Source organism: Maylandia zebra, linkage group LG9, assembly GCF_041146795.1.
Source record: "Maylandia zebra isolate NMK-2024a linkage group LG9, Mzebra_GT3a, whole genome shotgun sequence".
NCBI lineage: Eukaryota > Metazoa > Chordata > Actinopteri > Cichliformes > Cichlidae > Maylandia > Maylandia zebra.
In genome coordinates this window covers 23,528,010-23,543,023 of record NC_135175.1, presented here as the reverse complement: position 1 = coordinate 23,543,023, position 15,014 = coordinate 23,528,010, and the positions used below count along the sequence as shown (strand labels likewise).

The following is a 15,014-nucleotide window of genomic DNA, read 5'->3' as shown; positions in this document are numbered from 1 at the left end:
GTGGTATACTGAGTATATTGTGTTGTGTGTAGAAAGAAGACATCAAATCCGATGACCGTTCAGAGCCCAGCCAGCCAAAGCCCAAGCAGGGCTGGAAGGAGACCACAATCTATAGTCTTCAGAAAGGAGCCGGCCAGCCTCCAATCACCAAAGTCGTTACACAGAGTGGAGAGGGCAGGCATCCCAAGCTCAGTAAAGCTTACTCCAACCAGAACCCAGGAAAGAGCACGCTGCTTTCCAGCCATATGGAACGGCTTCTTTCCGGGGCACCAGGCACTCAGCAGGGCAGTCCAGGTGGCGAGGCGATGTGGCCCAAAGGAAAGCTCCACTACCTCAGCTACGTGCGACCAGCTTTAAACGACCACACAGAGCCACAGACTCGGGTTGCTTTTGGCTCCAAAGCCCAAAAGCCTAATCTAGACCAACTGCTATTCAAGGCTGACTCGAACCGACTCACCGCAAAACAGCCTCTTAGGGCCATGGATGGTACGATCAATTATAGTTGCTTTTTTCTCCTCTACATTTTCAGGAAAATTTAGCATTTTGGTGCTTTTTTTAATGCATTTATAAATGCTCTAGCAACCCTTCTTTTCCTGTCCAGAGCGATTCATCCAGAATCTGGTAAACCAACTGGGGAGGCACAGCATCAACATGGATGCTTTGATGGGCAAAGATTTGGACCAGCTGGCTGAAGTCATCACAGGAGCTCTGCGGGAGGTGGATGTGGAGCGCCCTGCGCTTGAAGCTCAGCCAGGACCAGGAGCCACTGACTCCAGGGGGAACATGGAGGGTAACAGGGAGCCCCAGGCAGCAATACATTTGAATCAGGACCAGGACCTGAAATCAGATAAAGAGCAGGATCTAAACCAGAAAAACACACTGAGAATGAAACAGCAAGGTCCGTATGTCTACTGGTGAAAGAGAGAATAAAAGCTTGCAGCATTCATGGTAGTGATGAGCATATAAATATAAGACAGAATAAGACATTGTAAGCTGAAGATGCTTTAGTAAGGCTTTGTTTATGTAATTTCTGTTCAAAGTGCTGCCAGAGGTATTTTTGAGTCTTTCATTTTGAGTCATAACTGTTTTTCCTTGCTAAATACAAAAGAGTACTTCAGTTTTCACACAATCTGCTCACATATATTGTGTTTGTTTCCAGGCCAGAAAATAGACGGCGCAGACAAAGAGCCCGTTGACAAGGTGAATGTAAAATTAATCTGCCCAACCAACAAATTGGTTTCTCAGGGAGTGAGACATGTCCAAACTTGCATTTTATTTTCTTTTGAACACTTTTAAAACGGGGATGATTTGAAAGTTGTGCAGACTACCATTTACTTTGGCATTATTAGAACTTGAAAGCAAATTTGCAGCTGCAGAAACGTAGAAAATTCCTTGATTGTTGTCTGACCCCAGCGTTTTCGCTGGATGGAACGTTTTGAAATCAGAATTATTTTGCACAATGTCACAAAACTCTTGTTTAACAATGGTAAATGAGTAAATCTACTAAGCAGCCTTTAAAATTGGTAAAATAAAAAGATGTTATTAGACCTTGGACTGGCAGTTACACTGAGAAACGCTGGTGAATGCAGAACAAATTCATATCTTTTCAGTTGCTGATAACAGACTTTCTCTTGATTAATTCTCTTTTGTAAGGAGACAAAAGTAATGTGTAGGTAGACCTAAAAGGAAAATGTCTCCACTATTCTAAAGAGAATTCATTCTTGATTCACAACAGCATACCGCCTTCTTCTCCAAGCTGCTGGACTACCTCAACATGGAGCCCTTTGGTAACGCTCCAGAGGTCAACAGTGGGCAACCAGCCCCGCTCCAGAAAATGGTAGGACTGGAGAACGTGCATAGCCGCACAACGCAAGACCAAGTTCCCGTCCCCCACCGCTGGGAGGAGAAGACCATGACAGCACCTGCGAAGGAAGGGTCCACTTTGCGGCTGACCGGTGGGGCAGAGGACCCTGACGTTCAGGTCGATTCTGACATTGACAAGTGGATGCAGAGGATTCAAGGCCCAGAAGGAAGGAAGCAGCTGGAGGAGCCACAGAAGAAGGACATGAAAGTCAAAACCCAGCTGGTCCACGTGGGAGTGAAGGAGTTTTCCAGCAGAGGGAAGGACAGACACTTTGGCTACATCATCACCGGCACAGAGTAAGTATGATTCAAACATATGATGTTTATACATATATAAGAAATTACTACCTCTCATATTTTCCTAAACTTGACAAAAGTTTTTTGGTGAAATGAAATCCAAACTAAACCCTAAGCCTTCTGAAGATCACAGTAATGCTGTTGACCAGAAAAACCTGTTTGTCTAAATTAGGATTTATGGATGAGGGGCTCCATGTTTTACTGAGCCAGATGCCCTGATAAGAGCCACCAGGTCACTGAACACCTTAGATGTGATTATTTAGACAGATAGTTGAGTTTATATTGTTAAAGCAAATGTAATTTCCTTAACAACATGACTGCAGCCTTATCTTATCAACTTCCTATTCATATTATTAGTTGCTCAATTACATATCACTAAATTAAGCTTGCTTGATACAGAGATGCTGCTTGGGAGCCAGATATCACCCTAATGACTAATAACTGAATCTGCTTTTGCAACAAAGTGCACATTTTTAATGTCTTGATGCATGCTCAATCATCCAGGTAAGGAAATCCCAAAAAGTTTCTCCCACTTTTTGGAACAATTTTAATATCTTTCTAAATTTTAGGTTGGAATAGTTGACATCTCTAAAACAAAGAGAACCAAACTAGTGCTGTTTTCTTGAATGGGATGTTAAGTGTAAGACAGGAGCTTTTTAAATCCTGCTGTGATGGACTGCAAATGCTGAGAAAATCTTTTCTGCGTAAGTCATTTAAGCATAAACTAAAGAGAAGTGGGCCAAGAACAAAGCCCAGTGGGATTCCTGTTTTAGATAAATGATCATCATTCACACACACTGATCATGGTTGTGAAACCCACACATGTGGAAAAGTCCATTTGATGCTTCTAAACATAAATAATGATATAAATAATAACAATTAAGATTGTATAGAAAATGAAGGATTCTTATCTAGAAAACTTGTAGGCTGGATGTGACTGATGAAATTTGAGTGCACGGATAACTTTTACTTTACAGTAATATGAAATTCAATAGTTTTTAGTACCACCCTTAGCAGTGCTCGCTTTCACCGTGGAGGAATTTTCGCCACTCTTCTTTACAGAGCTTTCTTAATAACCCAGCACAGCAAATCAATCAGGCTGAGGGTTGCAGTTTGGACCATTGTAACACCTTCATTCTTCTCTTTTTTAGCCATTCTGTTGTAGATTTGCTGCTGTGCTTGGGCTGAGGTTTAATTGTGGATCAGATGGCCTCACATTTGACTCAAGAATATTTTGTTATACAAAGTTCATGGTCAACTCACTCACTCAGAGGTGCCCAGCTGCTGTGGCTGCAAAACAAGCCCAAATCAATACCCTTCAGCCACCGGTTGACATCTGATATGCTGTGTTTGGTTTCGTCAAACATGGTGCTGTGTATTACAGTCAAACATTTCCACTGTGGGTCTGTCCAGAGGACATTGTTCCAGAAGATGCAACTTTTCAAACTTAAGCCATGCTGCCATGTTCTTTTTAGATGATTTCTCTTGGTATCCCTTCCAAACAGGCTATACTTGTTCAGTCTTTATTAATTGTTCAGTTTTAATTCTTTTCTTTCTAATGTTAGGGTAAGCACCAGTGCCTCATGCTACTCCACATTACTATATATATAATCTGACTAGCCATAAAAAAACTAGAAGCCTTTATTAGAATTTAAATTAAATTCTAATGCATGATGTGTTTTGTATTTTGTGGTGTTTTTATACCAACCTGGAGACAAATGTCATGGGATGAGACACTGGATGTTGCAGTTTGCATCTCCACAAAAATAAATTGCAGTATAGGATTGAAAACATTGAGCTGTAGTATGTAAAGGGATGACATGATTGTCCCTGACAATGCAGTGCAATGCAGACCCATAAATTTCAGAAATACTTTGTATGTCAGTACAGCCATCATCAATAACATTTGTGTTTAACATCAGCAACAGCACGAGTCCCTGTCTTATTCCTCATTGGGCTCTTATAATTATAACTTTACAGCTGCCTCCATTTACTGGTGATACAGTGACGCACTTCTTTCAAGACAGACTTGTTTAACAGAGCTTGATACTCAGCAAATGTCTTCTTTGTTAGCTTACCTTAAACTGCATGCATCCTCTATCCAAACCACCTACATGTGAACTTCTCTATGCTACAGGATACTGTAGTTAGAAATCCTTTTTGTGTGTTGTACCTGATTAGAAAAGCAGGGCTGATAGATCCCTCAGTGTGTAGGTATTACTGTGTTGTATTACAGCTTTAATGATGATACTTTGTCAGCAAAGGCAGCCAAGTTCTCTCTCCTTCTCTCTTACCTCTCAAGCTCAGCAAAGATAAGTTCCTATCGACTCTGTCTTCGCCCCTGGCCCTTTCTCAAATCCCTTTATAGCGTTATCAAGTCCAGTGTCAGAGGGTTGTCCTTCACCTGTTCAACACACGTACTCTCATAAAGGTCCACTGGGTACAGTCTTTGTCACCTTATTGCCACACAAATAGGAGTAGCAGATTAAGACGTCAACACACAATTTAGTAGGCGAGTGTGTGCCAGGGGAAAGAAACAGGTCACCTTCTGAGTGAAATGTCTGCCCCTCCTCCTTCTTGTCTATCCTCAGCCCACCTAGTGCATGCCTATAGTTGGCCTGTACAGGTGTCTGTGCTTTTGCTGCAGACCTCATGATTGCACAGTTGTTATCCCCGGCTTCTTTGCACCCTGCAGTGACGCTACGCAAACCTGCTTATCTGACAGCTCCTGACATTGTGGCGGTGGTAGTGGGGGGTTTGGGGAATAGCAAGAGGATGGGATGGTGAATGTGGAGGGGGAAATGGAAAGGTATGGATAGAAGAGAAGGAGACAGAGAGAAACCCAAGGGGAAAAGTGCTAGCATCAACAACCAAGTCACTCCTGTTGCTAGAATTACCACAGAGGGATGCAGACGTGTCTGGAATTGCTTGGTTGAATCTTTAACTTTCAAAACCCCTCGAAAAGTGTAGGGAAAAAAAAAGAAAGAACCTCCCACTCTCTCAAAGGTGGAGTGAATCAGCCGCTCATGCACGGCACACTGTTCTGCTGAAGAAAAGCTTCTGTAATGTGGTGTCAAATGCAGGCTAAACAAAATATGTCAGCATAATTCTGACTAGAGTATGTCCAAAGGAAAAAAAACATTTTTTTTAAACTTCAAGATGATGCCGAGTATCTTAAAAAAAACACAAAAAAACACACAAGTGATATTGCACTCAATATCCAGTGCAGCATGAAATTGTTTCCCAGTTTATTTCACATTTCTCCGCAATGAGGTGGTAACAAAATTTGAACGATGTCTCATTATGATCCATGACTTTTTTTTTTTGGTCCTGCATGTCACCTTGCAGTTACTCGGCAGTCTCGGTGATTCCAGGTTAAGCTGTCAACAATAAAGTGGCTTTCTGAGTGGGTCTGTGTGGATGCCCTCCTCATTTCTTCATACGACGCGTTGGCCAGCAGATTGCCTTTGTTTGGTCTATTTCCTTGCCGATTTACTCTCCCAGTGAGAGAGCAGCCGTGGACTGAGCTGAGATGAGGCATGGCTTTATCAGACCACCATTACACTTCACCTCCATTCCATTTGCACCTTATTATTCTCATCTCACCGTGAGGGCGCGTGCGTGCCCGGCTGTTTGTGTTCTCTGTGTTATCGTGTTTTACTTTTGAGTGTGCGTGCGCGTCGGTGAGAGAACGCCAATGTAGGCGAAGAAGAAGAAGAAAGATGAGAGAAGGAAAGGGAGAGAAAGGAGCGTCCATATGATACAGCCATTACACCTCATGCAGGTTCCATTTGCACCTTATTGTTTGTCTCATTGCTGGAAAAAAGCAGGTGATTTACCAAGCCTGAAGAGGCAGCTGATCCCTTTTCCCTCGGCACGGTGCTTTGTGTGTTTGTTTGTGTTTGTATGTGTCTGCAAATGCGTGCAGCACATCCATTCAGACGACCGTAGCATTCGCTTGTGTGCAATGACCCAATTGTGGGTATGAATTGTGACAGTATCTCCCTAAAAAAATTGCATTTTAATGGCTAAACGGTTGTATGTTGTATGGGTGTGAACCTAAAAATTTGACGCCTCTCCGTGTATGTGTGTGTATGTTTACCCCCAGCTCCCTCACCACTGACCAGGGCACGGACCTGATGGAGCATCTGACCCAGAGATTGAGCCTCCATGTTGCAGACCTCACCCAGCTCTCGTATGTACAGACACAAAAAACATCCCACATTGTTGCAAATAATGATTTACCGTGCCGTTTACAAACCATACATCGAACAGAGGATAATTGGCCTCATTTGAAATGTTTTGTTTTGTGCCTTTGAGGATGAGGAAGCCGAATGAAGGTTGTCCAGTTGCTCTGAGCATTGTGAAAATGCTCTGCTACACTGCCACAAACTGTAGGCGTTTGTTGTTTTTTTGACCTTTCGGAGTGTTTGACTTCTCGCGGGGAGCAAAATCAGGCCTAATTACCTCCAGACACATACTGATGTCTCCATTGTATTCAAAACACTGCCTAGCCGCTATTGTCACTGTGCGCCTTGTCAAAAAAAGAGAGCAGTCAAGCCATCAAACGATTTTTCGTTAGAAGCAAAGAGAGGAAGCGAACGAAAGGGAAGCAAGCAGTGAATAGAGAGCTGGAAAACGAGAAAGTAGTCAGCAGGAGGCGGTTAATATATTAATGAGCAGGCGAACTGTCCTTGAACCCAGGCTGTTTTGTGCTTGTACCATGGTTCTGCTGTACACTTGGTGTCAGACCATGTAGGAGGCAGAGGAGACATGTTCGCCGAAGGTCTGACAAGCCTTTCAAGACACTCCTGCAGGAGGAGTAAAATCTGGGTGGTTCAGTAACACTCGCAGCATATGAACACCAAAGCCGGTGCAGTGCAGCGTGAGGCTGCACTGAAACTGTAGATACAGAGTATTCGGGCTCAGATAATAGTTCCTGAGAGGGTGAAACTATCAGAGCGTTCTGTATCTACTGTTAAGCATCGAAAATGCGCACAGGGGCCTTAAAATAAATGTAGCCAAGGAGGCGTTCTGATCTCGATCTTTAAATCCAACCTTTGGGTTTAGGAGGACGAGGAGGACGTAGCATAGTGCCGGCGCTGATTTCGTTCATTTTGTTATTATACCTGTCATTTCATATCACTCAGAATCAACTCCTGACACTCAAACCCAATTAGAGGGTATTATTGCTGTGGGCTATTATTCGTTTAGAAAGGGGTGAAAGACCTGAGTGAAAGTTGACTACAGGATAGTACAGCACAGGTACCTGCATTTAAAGTGCTACTTAAGGTGCAATTATTATGCTTTTCTTTATTTCCTGTCATATCTATACCATTACAATAGGAAGTAATCACATTACATGTAGCCACATGCTTTCAGGCTGGTCTAAACACCCAATTTTACACAGTTCTACCTTCATCTTGTCACAGAGATGATTAATAATGCTTAATATGGTTATCTCTGGCAGTGAGCGCAGACGTACCTGCTGGTCAGATCTTTGGTTTGTGAGGGGCAGCCAATAAGAAGAAGTGAGAGGAGCCAAAACAGTTTGTTTCAAACACTCACTAAGCTGACTGCACCAATTAAGGCTCAGTATAAAAATGAATACACATGATTATAAACTGTGATTCATGCACAGCTACTCTAGTAGAGTCCAGGAATAGAAATATGGAGTTGAATATGAGCACCACAAAATGTAGTATGAATTAGGATTACACTGAGTTTAATCTGTTTACAGAATTTAAAGAAGTATACAATATTTACAATATATAATGTTTACAAAAGTTCAACTTACAAAGGGAATAAAAACCTTCTTTGATTAATTTGAAGACAAACTATCAGATTGGTTGCTGTGGTTTGATTTAAATGTAACGTAACAACAGGCATAGACATGAGTTCATAAAACTCAAGTTTTCACTATATTTGAACAAGCAGTGAATTTTTTCTTACGTCACAATAGTGAAGTGGGGGTGGGGGGTTCATACAAAGATGTACAAATGACGATGTGTCCTCTTCTTTGGAGTCATAATGATAACACAGAGAAATAATACACGTGTTTTTAGAATCAGTGGGAATAAACCACACATACCTTTGTCCCCAGTGTCCTTTGAAAATCAATATCCCCACGAATGTTGCCACAGATGCTTGAAAAACCATCATCATTGTTTTTTACACTATAAAACTTACCCAGCAGTATTTCTCTGCATGTACGTGAGTTCATTGCAACTAATAACTAATTCATAATATTCATAAAAGAGAATTAAATGTTATATGGTTCAGCATTTCTGTGAGTGTACAGTATCAATGGTGCCTGCTCATTATAGTCATTTAGCCAGTGTGAAAACCACACAGTTGCTTGAAATAAAGCTTTCCGAAACACATCACGTCATTCTGATATGGAAGAAAGAATACAGCAAATTTCCTCTTTGTCTGACTTGTTTATCTGCGTCCTTTTTTTTCCTTTTTACAAAGTAATGAAAGCGCATTCATGTAGAAATAGCCGAGGCGAAGGACATGATGCAAGCTTATTGTGCCTTGTGCTGTGCGGCCTCGACAGGTGAGTGTTTGAAAGCCTCTGTCTGAATATGAGTCGGCTGGAGTACAAGAGCTGGGTCGGAGCACGCCGCCCTGCTTCGGGGGGTCTCTCTTTCACACTCGTTCTGATGAGCTCTGATGGTAAGAGAGGAGGAGGAGAGATACTCAAATACGACAACAGGCAGGCAGAAAAGACTTTCAGACAGAGAGTATGAGAAGAGGAGGCCTGGGCGCCGTTAAGATTTTGAGATGCCGAACACAATTATGTTTGAGCTTGTTCCTACGATAATCAGCATAAAATATTCCCCTTTTGAAAGAGACTTGAAATAGCTGGATGATGATGGGCAGGGGATGAAATGTTCCTTTTTCAGATGACGTAAGGGTTTTACTCTTTAGAAACACTAGGGGGAGTGGGACACACACTCACTGGTCCATCCTCACACACAGTCTGTGCAAGAACACACACACACAAACACATCCTGCCAATATCTCGCCAAGCGCTCTGCACGTACATACTCCTCGTGTCCCACCAGCAGAGCTAATATGAAGTCCAAGCTCACACATCCGATAACACAGGAGGCAGTGCGAAGTCCTCTAGATAACTTATCTATCTTAACTTCATCTCCCAACTGTGGCAGTCTCCCCCCGCCTCCCAGTATATTTAAATAGGGTTTGTGCGGTTTGAAAAAAAAAGGGAAAAAGAAATCACGTCAGTTCAATTTGAGATGCATTGAGATCTCAGGCAGAACAGCCTCGGCCAAGGAGGACGAAGGCAGGGGTAAAGATTGTGGAAACATTGACATTTACGAGAGCAAACAGAGGCCAGGTGAAGGCGTTAGAGAAGGACATATTTCCTTCAGACCTCTGTGTGTGTGTGTGTGTGTGTGTGTGTGTGTGTGTGTGTGTGTGTGTGTGTGTGTGTGTGTGTGTGTGCCTGATCACAAATGCATCAGTGCACGGCTGTGTCCGTCTGTCTGGCGGTATTTGCCCGTGTTATTGCTCCTGGCCGAGTGAGCGTTGCTGCCTCTGTACCAGGCTGACTGATGGTGAGTGGGTCTGGGTCACAGCACTCTGGCAGTCTGATGAATCTCGCTCTCTGTTGTACAGTCTGGCAGGAAGTACACTAGAAATGTACGTGCACTTTCCTGGACATAACAATTCCGACATGATGATGTACTGAAATGCCAAAAATGGGACCCCCACACGCTCTCTTTTCAGTGTTACTTATTGTCGTCTGTCAGTAAATTATGGACAAAACATCTATACATGTGCTGTTATATAAGTCATATACACTAAACACATTTTATCTCCTTAATTTTAGCTCTTTCAGACTCATTGGACTTCTTTAAAGCTGTCTCCACTCTCTTCACTTACTTAGAGAGTAAGATAAGCATTGCCAACTGGTTAGCTTAACTCCGCTTAGCATAAAAACTGGGGAGAAGAAAAGTACAGCCACATACAGCTCATACAGTCTGAATGCAACTAAATAAGTCTATGGTTTTATCACTTTTACTATACACTCAGCAATCACTTTATTAAGAACTTAATACCTCCATTAAGTTCAACATTCAACTGTTCTTTAGCACAGATAGCTAAACAGCCAATCTCATGGCAGCAACTCAACGGATGTAAACATGTATACGTGGCCAAGACAACATACGGAAGTCTGAACTAAGCATCAGAATGGGGAAGACGGGTGATTTAGGTGAGTTGAATGTGTCATGGTCTGAGTATTTCAGAAACTGCTGAGATTTCCCAACAGAACCATCTCTAGAGGTTTCGGAGAATAGTCCTAAAATGAGGCACACCAACCACTACGTTGTTGATGTCAGAGCTCAGAGAGGAATGGCTTTTAGCTGATAGGAGGCAACACCAACGCAAATTAAAACTCATTACAATCAAGGTATGCAGAAGAGCATCCCTGAATGCACAAGATGTAGCAGAATTAGCAGTAGAAGTAGCAGAAGACCACCCCTGGTGTCCCTCTTGTTAGCTAAAAACAGGAAACTGAGGGCACAGTCAACAGAGGATCACCAATATTGGACAACAGGAGACTGGAGAAACGTTGCCTAATCTGATGAGTCTTAATTTTTGCCATGACATTCGGATAGGGTATGATCACAATATGGGATAAACAACATGAAAGCGTGCTTCCACCCTGCCTTGTACCAAACATTCAAGTTTCTGGTGGTGGTGTAATGGTGTAGGGGATATTTTCTTGGCACACTTTCAGCACCTTATTACTAACTGAGCATTGTTTAAACACCACAGCCTACCTGAGAATTGTTGTCCATCCCATTGTCACCACAGCGTACAGGTCTTCTGTTGGCTGCTTCCATCAGTGCCGTGTCACAAAGTTCAAACATCTCAAACTGGTTTCTTGAACATGCCCTCCACAGTAAGCAGATCTCAGTGCAGCAGCTTTGGCATGTGGTGGAAAAGGAGATTCACATCATGGACAAATCTGCACTGCATGGACAAACTTCTAACACAGAAATAATCTGTAACAGGTTCCTCTGTGTACCAGTGTTAAATTACTTCATTATTCCAGAAGTCTTGTTTCCTTTAAACAAGTGACAAAATGTACTCATAAAGAAAGAAGAAATAGAACAATTTTATGTGACGGTAATAATATCTTAAAGAAGACAGAATAAAGCCTAGCACTACGCTAGAAGCAAAGAAAATTGGTCTTTATTGTACAAATTGTTCAAATAAGCAGATTTGTATTAGAGACAGGTGCAAATTTTTGCACCTCGGTGGTTAAATTTTCACTTGCTTAAAAAAAAGAGCCATTTGTGACTGAATGAAATAATAAAAGTACTTGATAATAAGCTGATTGCTCATTCTGGCCTTTTCATGTTTTTACTAAATTTGGGAAGTGATGATCGTTTGTTTGTTCATTGTCGGCGTCTCAGTCGTCACTGCTTTAATATTAATGTTGAGTCTTGAGGAAAATGACCTCATTGCTACATTGGTTACCTTTTCCCACTTTTGCTTTGCTGGTCTGTGTTTAAAAGCGAGCCACACTCACTGCTGTGCAGTCGATGTGTGTTTGCTCTCTTAGTTGTTAAAAATGGTCTCCTTGCTTCTAGAAAAAATCATTTCATTTGGGATCTTAAGAGGTTACACTAAACATGAGTAGGATTTTTTTCTTTACACATTGCTTCACAGGTTTTCTTTTCCCTTGACCATTGCTGGGCGGTCTCGCCGAGTCTGCTAGGGTTGTTAGATTTTATTTTATGGCTAACCTCGGGGACCTTCAACATTTATTCTCCTCCAGGGGGAGAAGTCTGTTGCTGACTCCTGACCACACAGAGGAAAATGGGTGCAGAGAGTACAGGCAGGTTACCGCAGGTGAAGGGAAAACAAGGCGCACCGCTCATGACTGTACTTTGCTCTTCGGCCAATTTCAGGCTTGAAAGGAAAACAGAAATCATGATCACTCCACATATTTTCTGGGGGAGGTTTTGTTTGTTTTTTGGGTAATTTACAGTTTCTCTTCTTAATATTTCTGATCTGTTGGTGAAACATATGCCTGAGGGCTTCTGAGTCAATATTTAGCATCTTTATGATCCTTTGCTGTGCTGCTTATAGGAGTCATTTCCCCCAAAATGTTCTGCTTTCCCAAACACTTAATCACATCTCTGTTTAACATACATATTTTTAAACATATTCCTACATACAACATTGCTTTTAACACTTGGTAATTTTGGCTGTTCCTTTATTACTCATGTGGATGGATTCACATGTTTTGATCAGACCAGAGAATGCGTTCCTGTAATCGGAATACTTTTTTCAAGTAACAAGTAAAGTAAGGGATTACTGTTGCAAAAAGTAATTAGATTACTGTTCCTTTCCCGTAAGCACGCTGCGTTACTGCAATACTGCGTTACTAAACTGTGATTTTGTTTGTGAGAGTGTCCCATGACAATGACGTACAACCGCGCTCCATATTATCCATTGTAGATCTCAACAGACGTGTGTAGATCAACAACGGATAATATGGAGCGTGGCGTGGGGGAAAGTATGACCATACAGCATTTAATGCGTGGAAGTACTTACATTACTTTAAGTTTCAAAAGTGACATAAACATTAGCGTCCACTGTACACTCTGCGTGGGACGAAAACTTCTTTCTACAGCGAAAAATTTAATCTGATTACTTTATGAAAATGTGTGTGACTTCACCGTCCACTAGGGGGCTTCATATTGTGACTCTCACTTGAACAGGTGGCCCCATAGAAGAGTGGTTTACATGTCACAGGGTGGAAGTAATTTCAACGTTTTATTCTGTGCATTTTATAGTTTGGTTTTACAGTTGCATGTTTCTATATTTTTTGAGAAGTTGTTACTTTCTATTCCTACTTCCTTATTAAGGTAACTATCAAAATATCATTTAGAAGTGTAAAAATCTAACCTGCCAGCAGCTGTATAGGCGTTTCATATGACATTTCTTATTTGTGTAATATTACAGTAATCAGTAGTTGTTAGAGATTTTGTAAACATCGAGCTCGAATGGCTGATTCTACTTGCTTCCAGTCTTTATGCTAAGCTCACCCGTAGTTCGATCTTCACAGATCATGGACCTGAGCTGTTGAGCGTCTTCACATTTTTCCAAAAACCTGCTCATTCTGTTTCTCCTTTGCTGTTTATCTGCAGCGTCCTTGGCCCTGCCTTGACGTTCAGAGTCGGTCCGAACCCCAAGAACGTCACCACTGCAGATCTAGTTCAAGTTGCAGGTAAGAGCAGCGGTCCGTATTTCCTCACATGTCGCCCTCACGCAATCGTCCCATTGACAACCTTCACTGCGATTCATCTAATTTTTACCAGCCGGACCACTCTGTGACAGTCTGGGCTCCAGTAAATGAGAGCACAGATTAGTTTCTCCCGATACAGTAGATAGGCTGGTGTTCATCTTGTTCGGACAAACCCCCGTCCCTAAGAAGATTATCAACACCGGGCGATGACAGATGACCATCAGTTACAGAGATGATGAGCTCAGCGTGCACACCTGCTATTTCTGCAAACACACACACACACACATATATAGTACACAGCACAGTTTATTTGGTGGCAGGTTGAAACAGGTTTGCAACGGCCAATCAGACGGAGTGTACACTTGTGTGTGAGTGTGCCTGCATGTATGCACTTGTTTGATGTAGACTGATGGAGAGCTGTCACCCACAGAAAGGAGGTTGTCAGTATGCGCTGCCTCCACTCTCCTGTTCGATGTCTGCACTCCGATTAGCCCGGCGTTGGTGTTAGTGCGTGCAGCAAGTGCGCCTATGTGTTGGATGTGTGTCGATGTCCTTGCTTTGGTCGGAAATGACTTTGAGAAGCACAGCAATACTCCCAACAGTCAATATCATCCAATATCACCCCACTGGAATCAACATGGTGGTGTTGTTATTGGCAGAAATGTGTTGCTGCTCCAGTTTTTCTGCGCGGCGACATTTTTTTGGCACCAACTCGTTTCCCATTAGGGAAGCGCTGGATGATGGCTGATGATACAGACTTACCGCAAGAAAGCCTGAGCTGGGGGCTGAGCTTCGGTTCAGCGGGTTTAAGGGTGCGTTTTCGCACGCGCGTGTGTTTGCCGGATTACGGTGTGTGTCTATCTTTATCCCGCGCCGTCATCCCACTTTTGCAGTGTTTGTTTAACAAAACAATCAACTGAACAAATATCGCGGGCGTTGTATGCACGAGGTATTATTTTTAAACTGTATCGTTTTGGGGTTTTTTTATTCTGTGTTAACGTTTTGTTTTTCTTCTTCATCTCCTCCCCTCCTCGCTTGTGTGACTGACTTTGATGAGGTAGCGTGTGGCGAGAGCTAATGACAGGCATGAGCAGGGCTGAAATGTCAGACCAAATGTTAAGTCAACATGATCATGAGCCTGACCCATGTTGATGAATTATGAATACAGCCCACCTGAATAGCAATTTGTAAAAGTGAACAGACGGAGCTTATCAAGCTACTTCCCCTTGGATGCATTGTTCTTTTATCCCAGTAGACCGAAGAGTTTCAGCTCGGAAATGTATAAAAAGTATAGAAATAGCACTTAGAGATAGCTGACTGGTTGGATCCTCTCTCCGTGTGTCCCCCCGGTGACCTTAGATTAAATCCTACCAGAGCTTTATTCCCTGCGCCCCCTCCTACCTTGTTGCCCACCCTCTGTTTCCACCACAGTGTGAAGTGGAGTGGACTTCCCACTCGCCTCCCGATATTAAAAGCAATCTGAAGTGCATGCACAAACTGTCGCTTTGTAGCTGTTTCCCAGCTCCAAATGAGCATGCGTGACACCGAATTCAATGCAGTG

The 15,014-nt window shown here is 42.5% G+C and overlaps 1 protein-coding gene across 1 annotated transcript in view; it reads left to right on the top strand.

Moving 5' to 3' along the window:
• The window catches only part of ptprn2 (protein tyrosine phosphatase receptor type N2), a 152,425-nt gene that overhangs the window by 40,972 nt on the left and 96,439 nt on the right, over positions 1-15,014 (top strand). The window contains exons 5-10 of the mRNA XM_004546830.6: positions 33-486; positions 602-898; positions 1,160-1,200; positions 1,736-2,160; positions 6,269-6,355; positions 13,356-13,435. Coding sequence (XP_004546887.1) covers positions 33-486; positions 602-898; positions 1,160-1,200; positions 1,736-2,160; positions 6,269-6,355; positions 13,356-13,435 — 1,384 coding nt within the window. The remainder of the gene's footprint in view (positions 1-32; positions 487-601; positions 899-1,159; positions 1,201-1,735; positions 2,161-6,268; positions 6,356-13,355; positions 13,436-15,014) is intronic.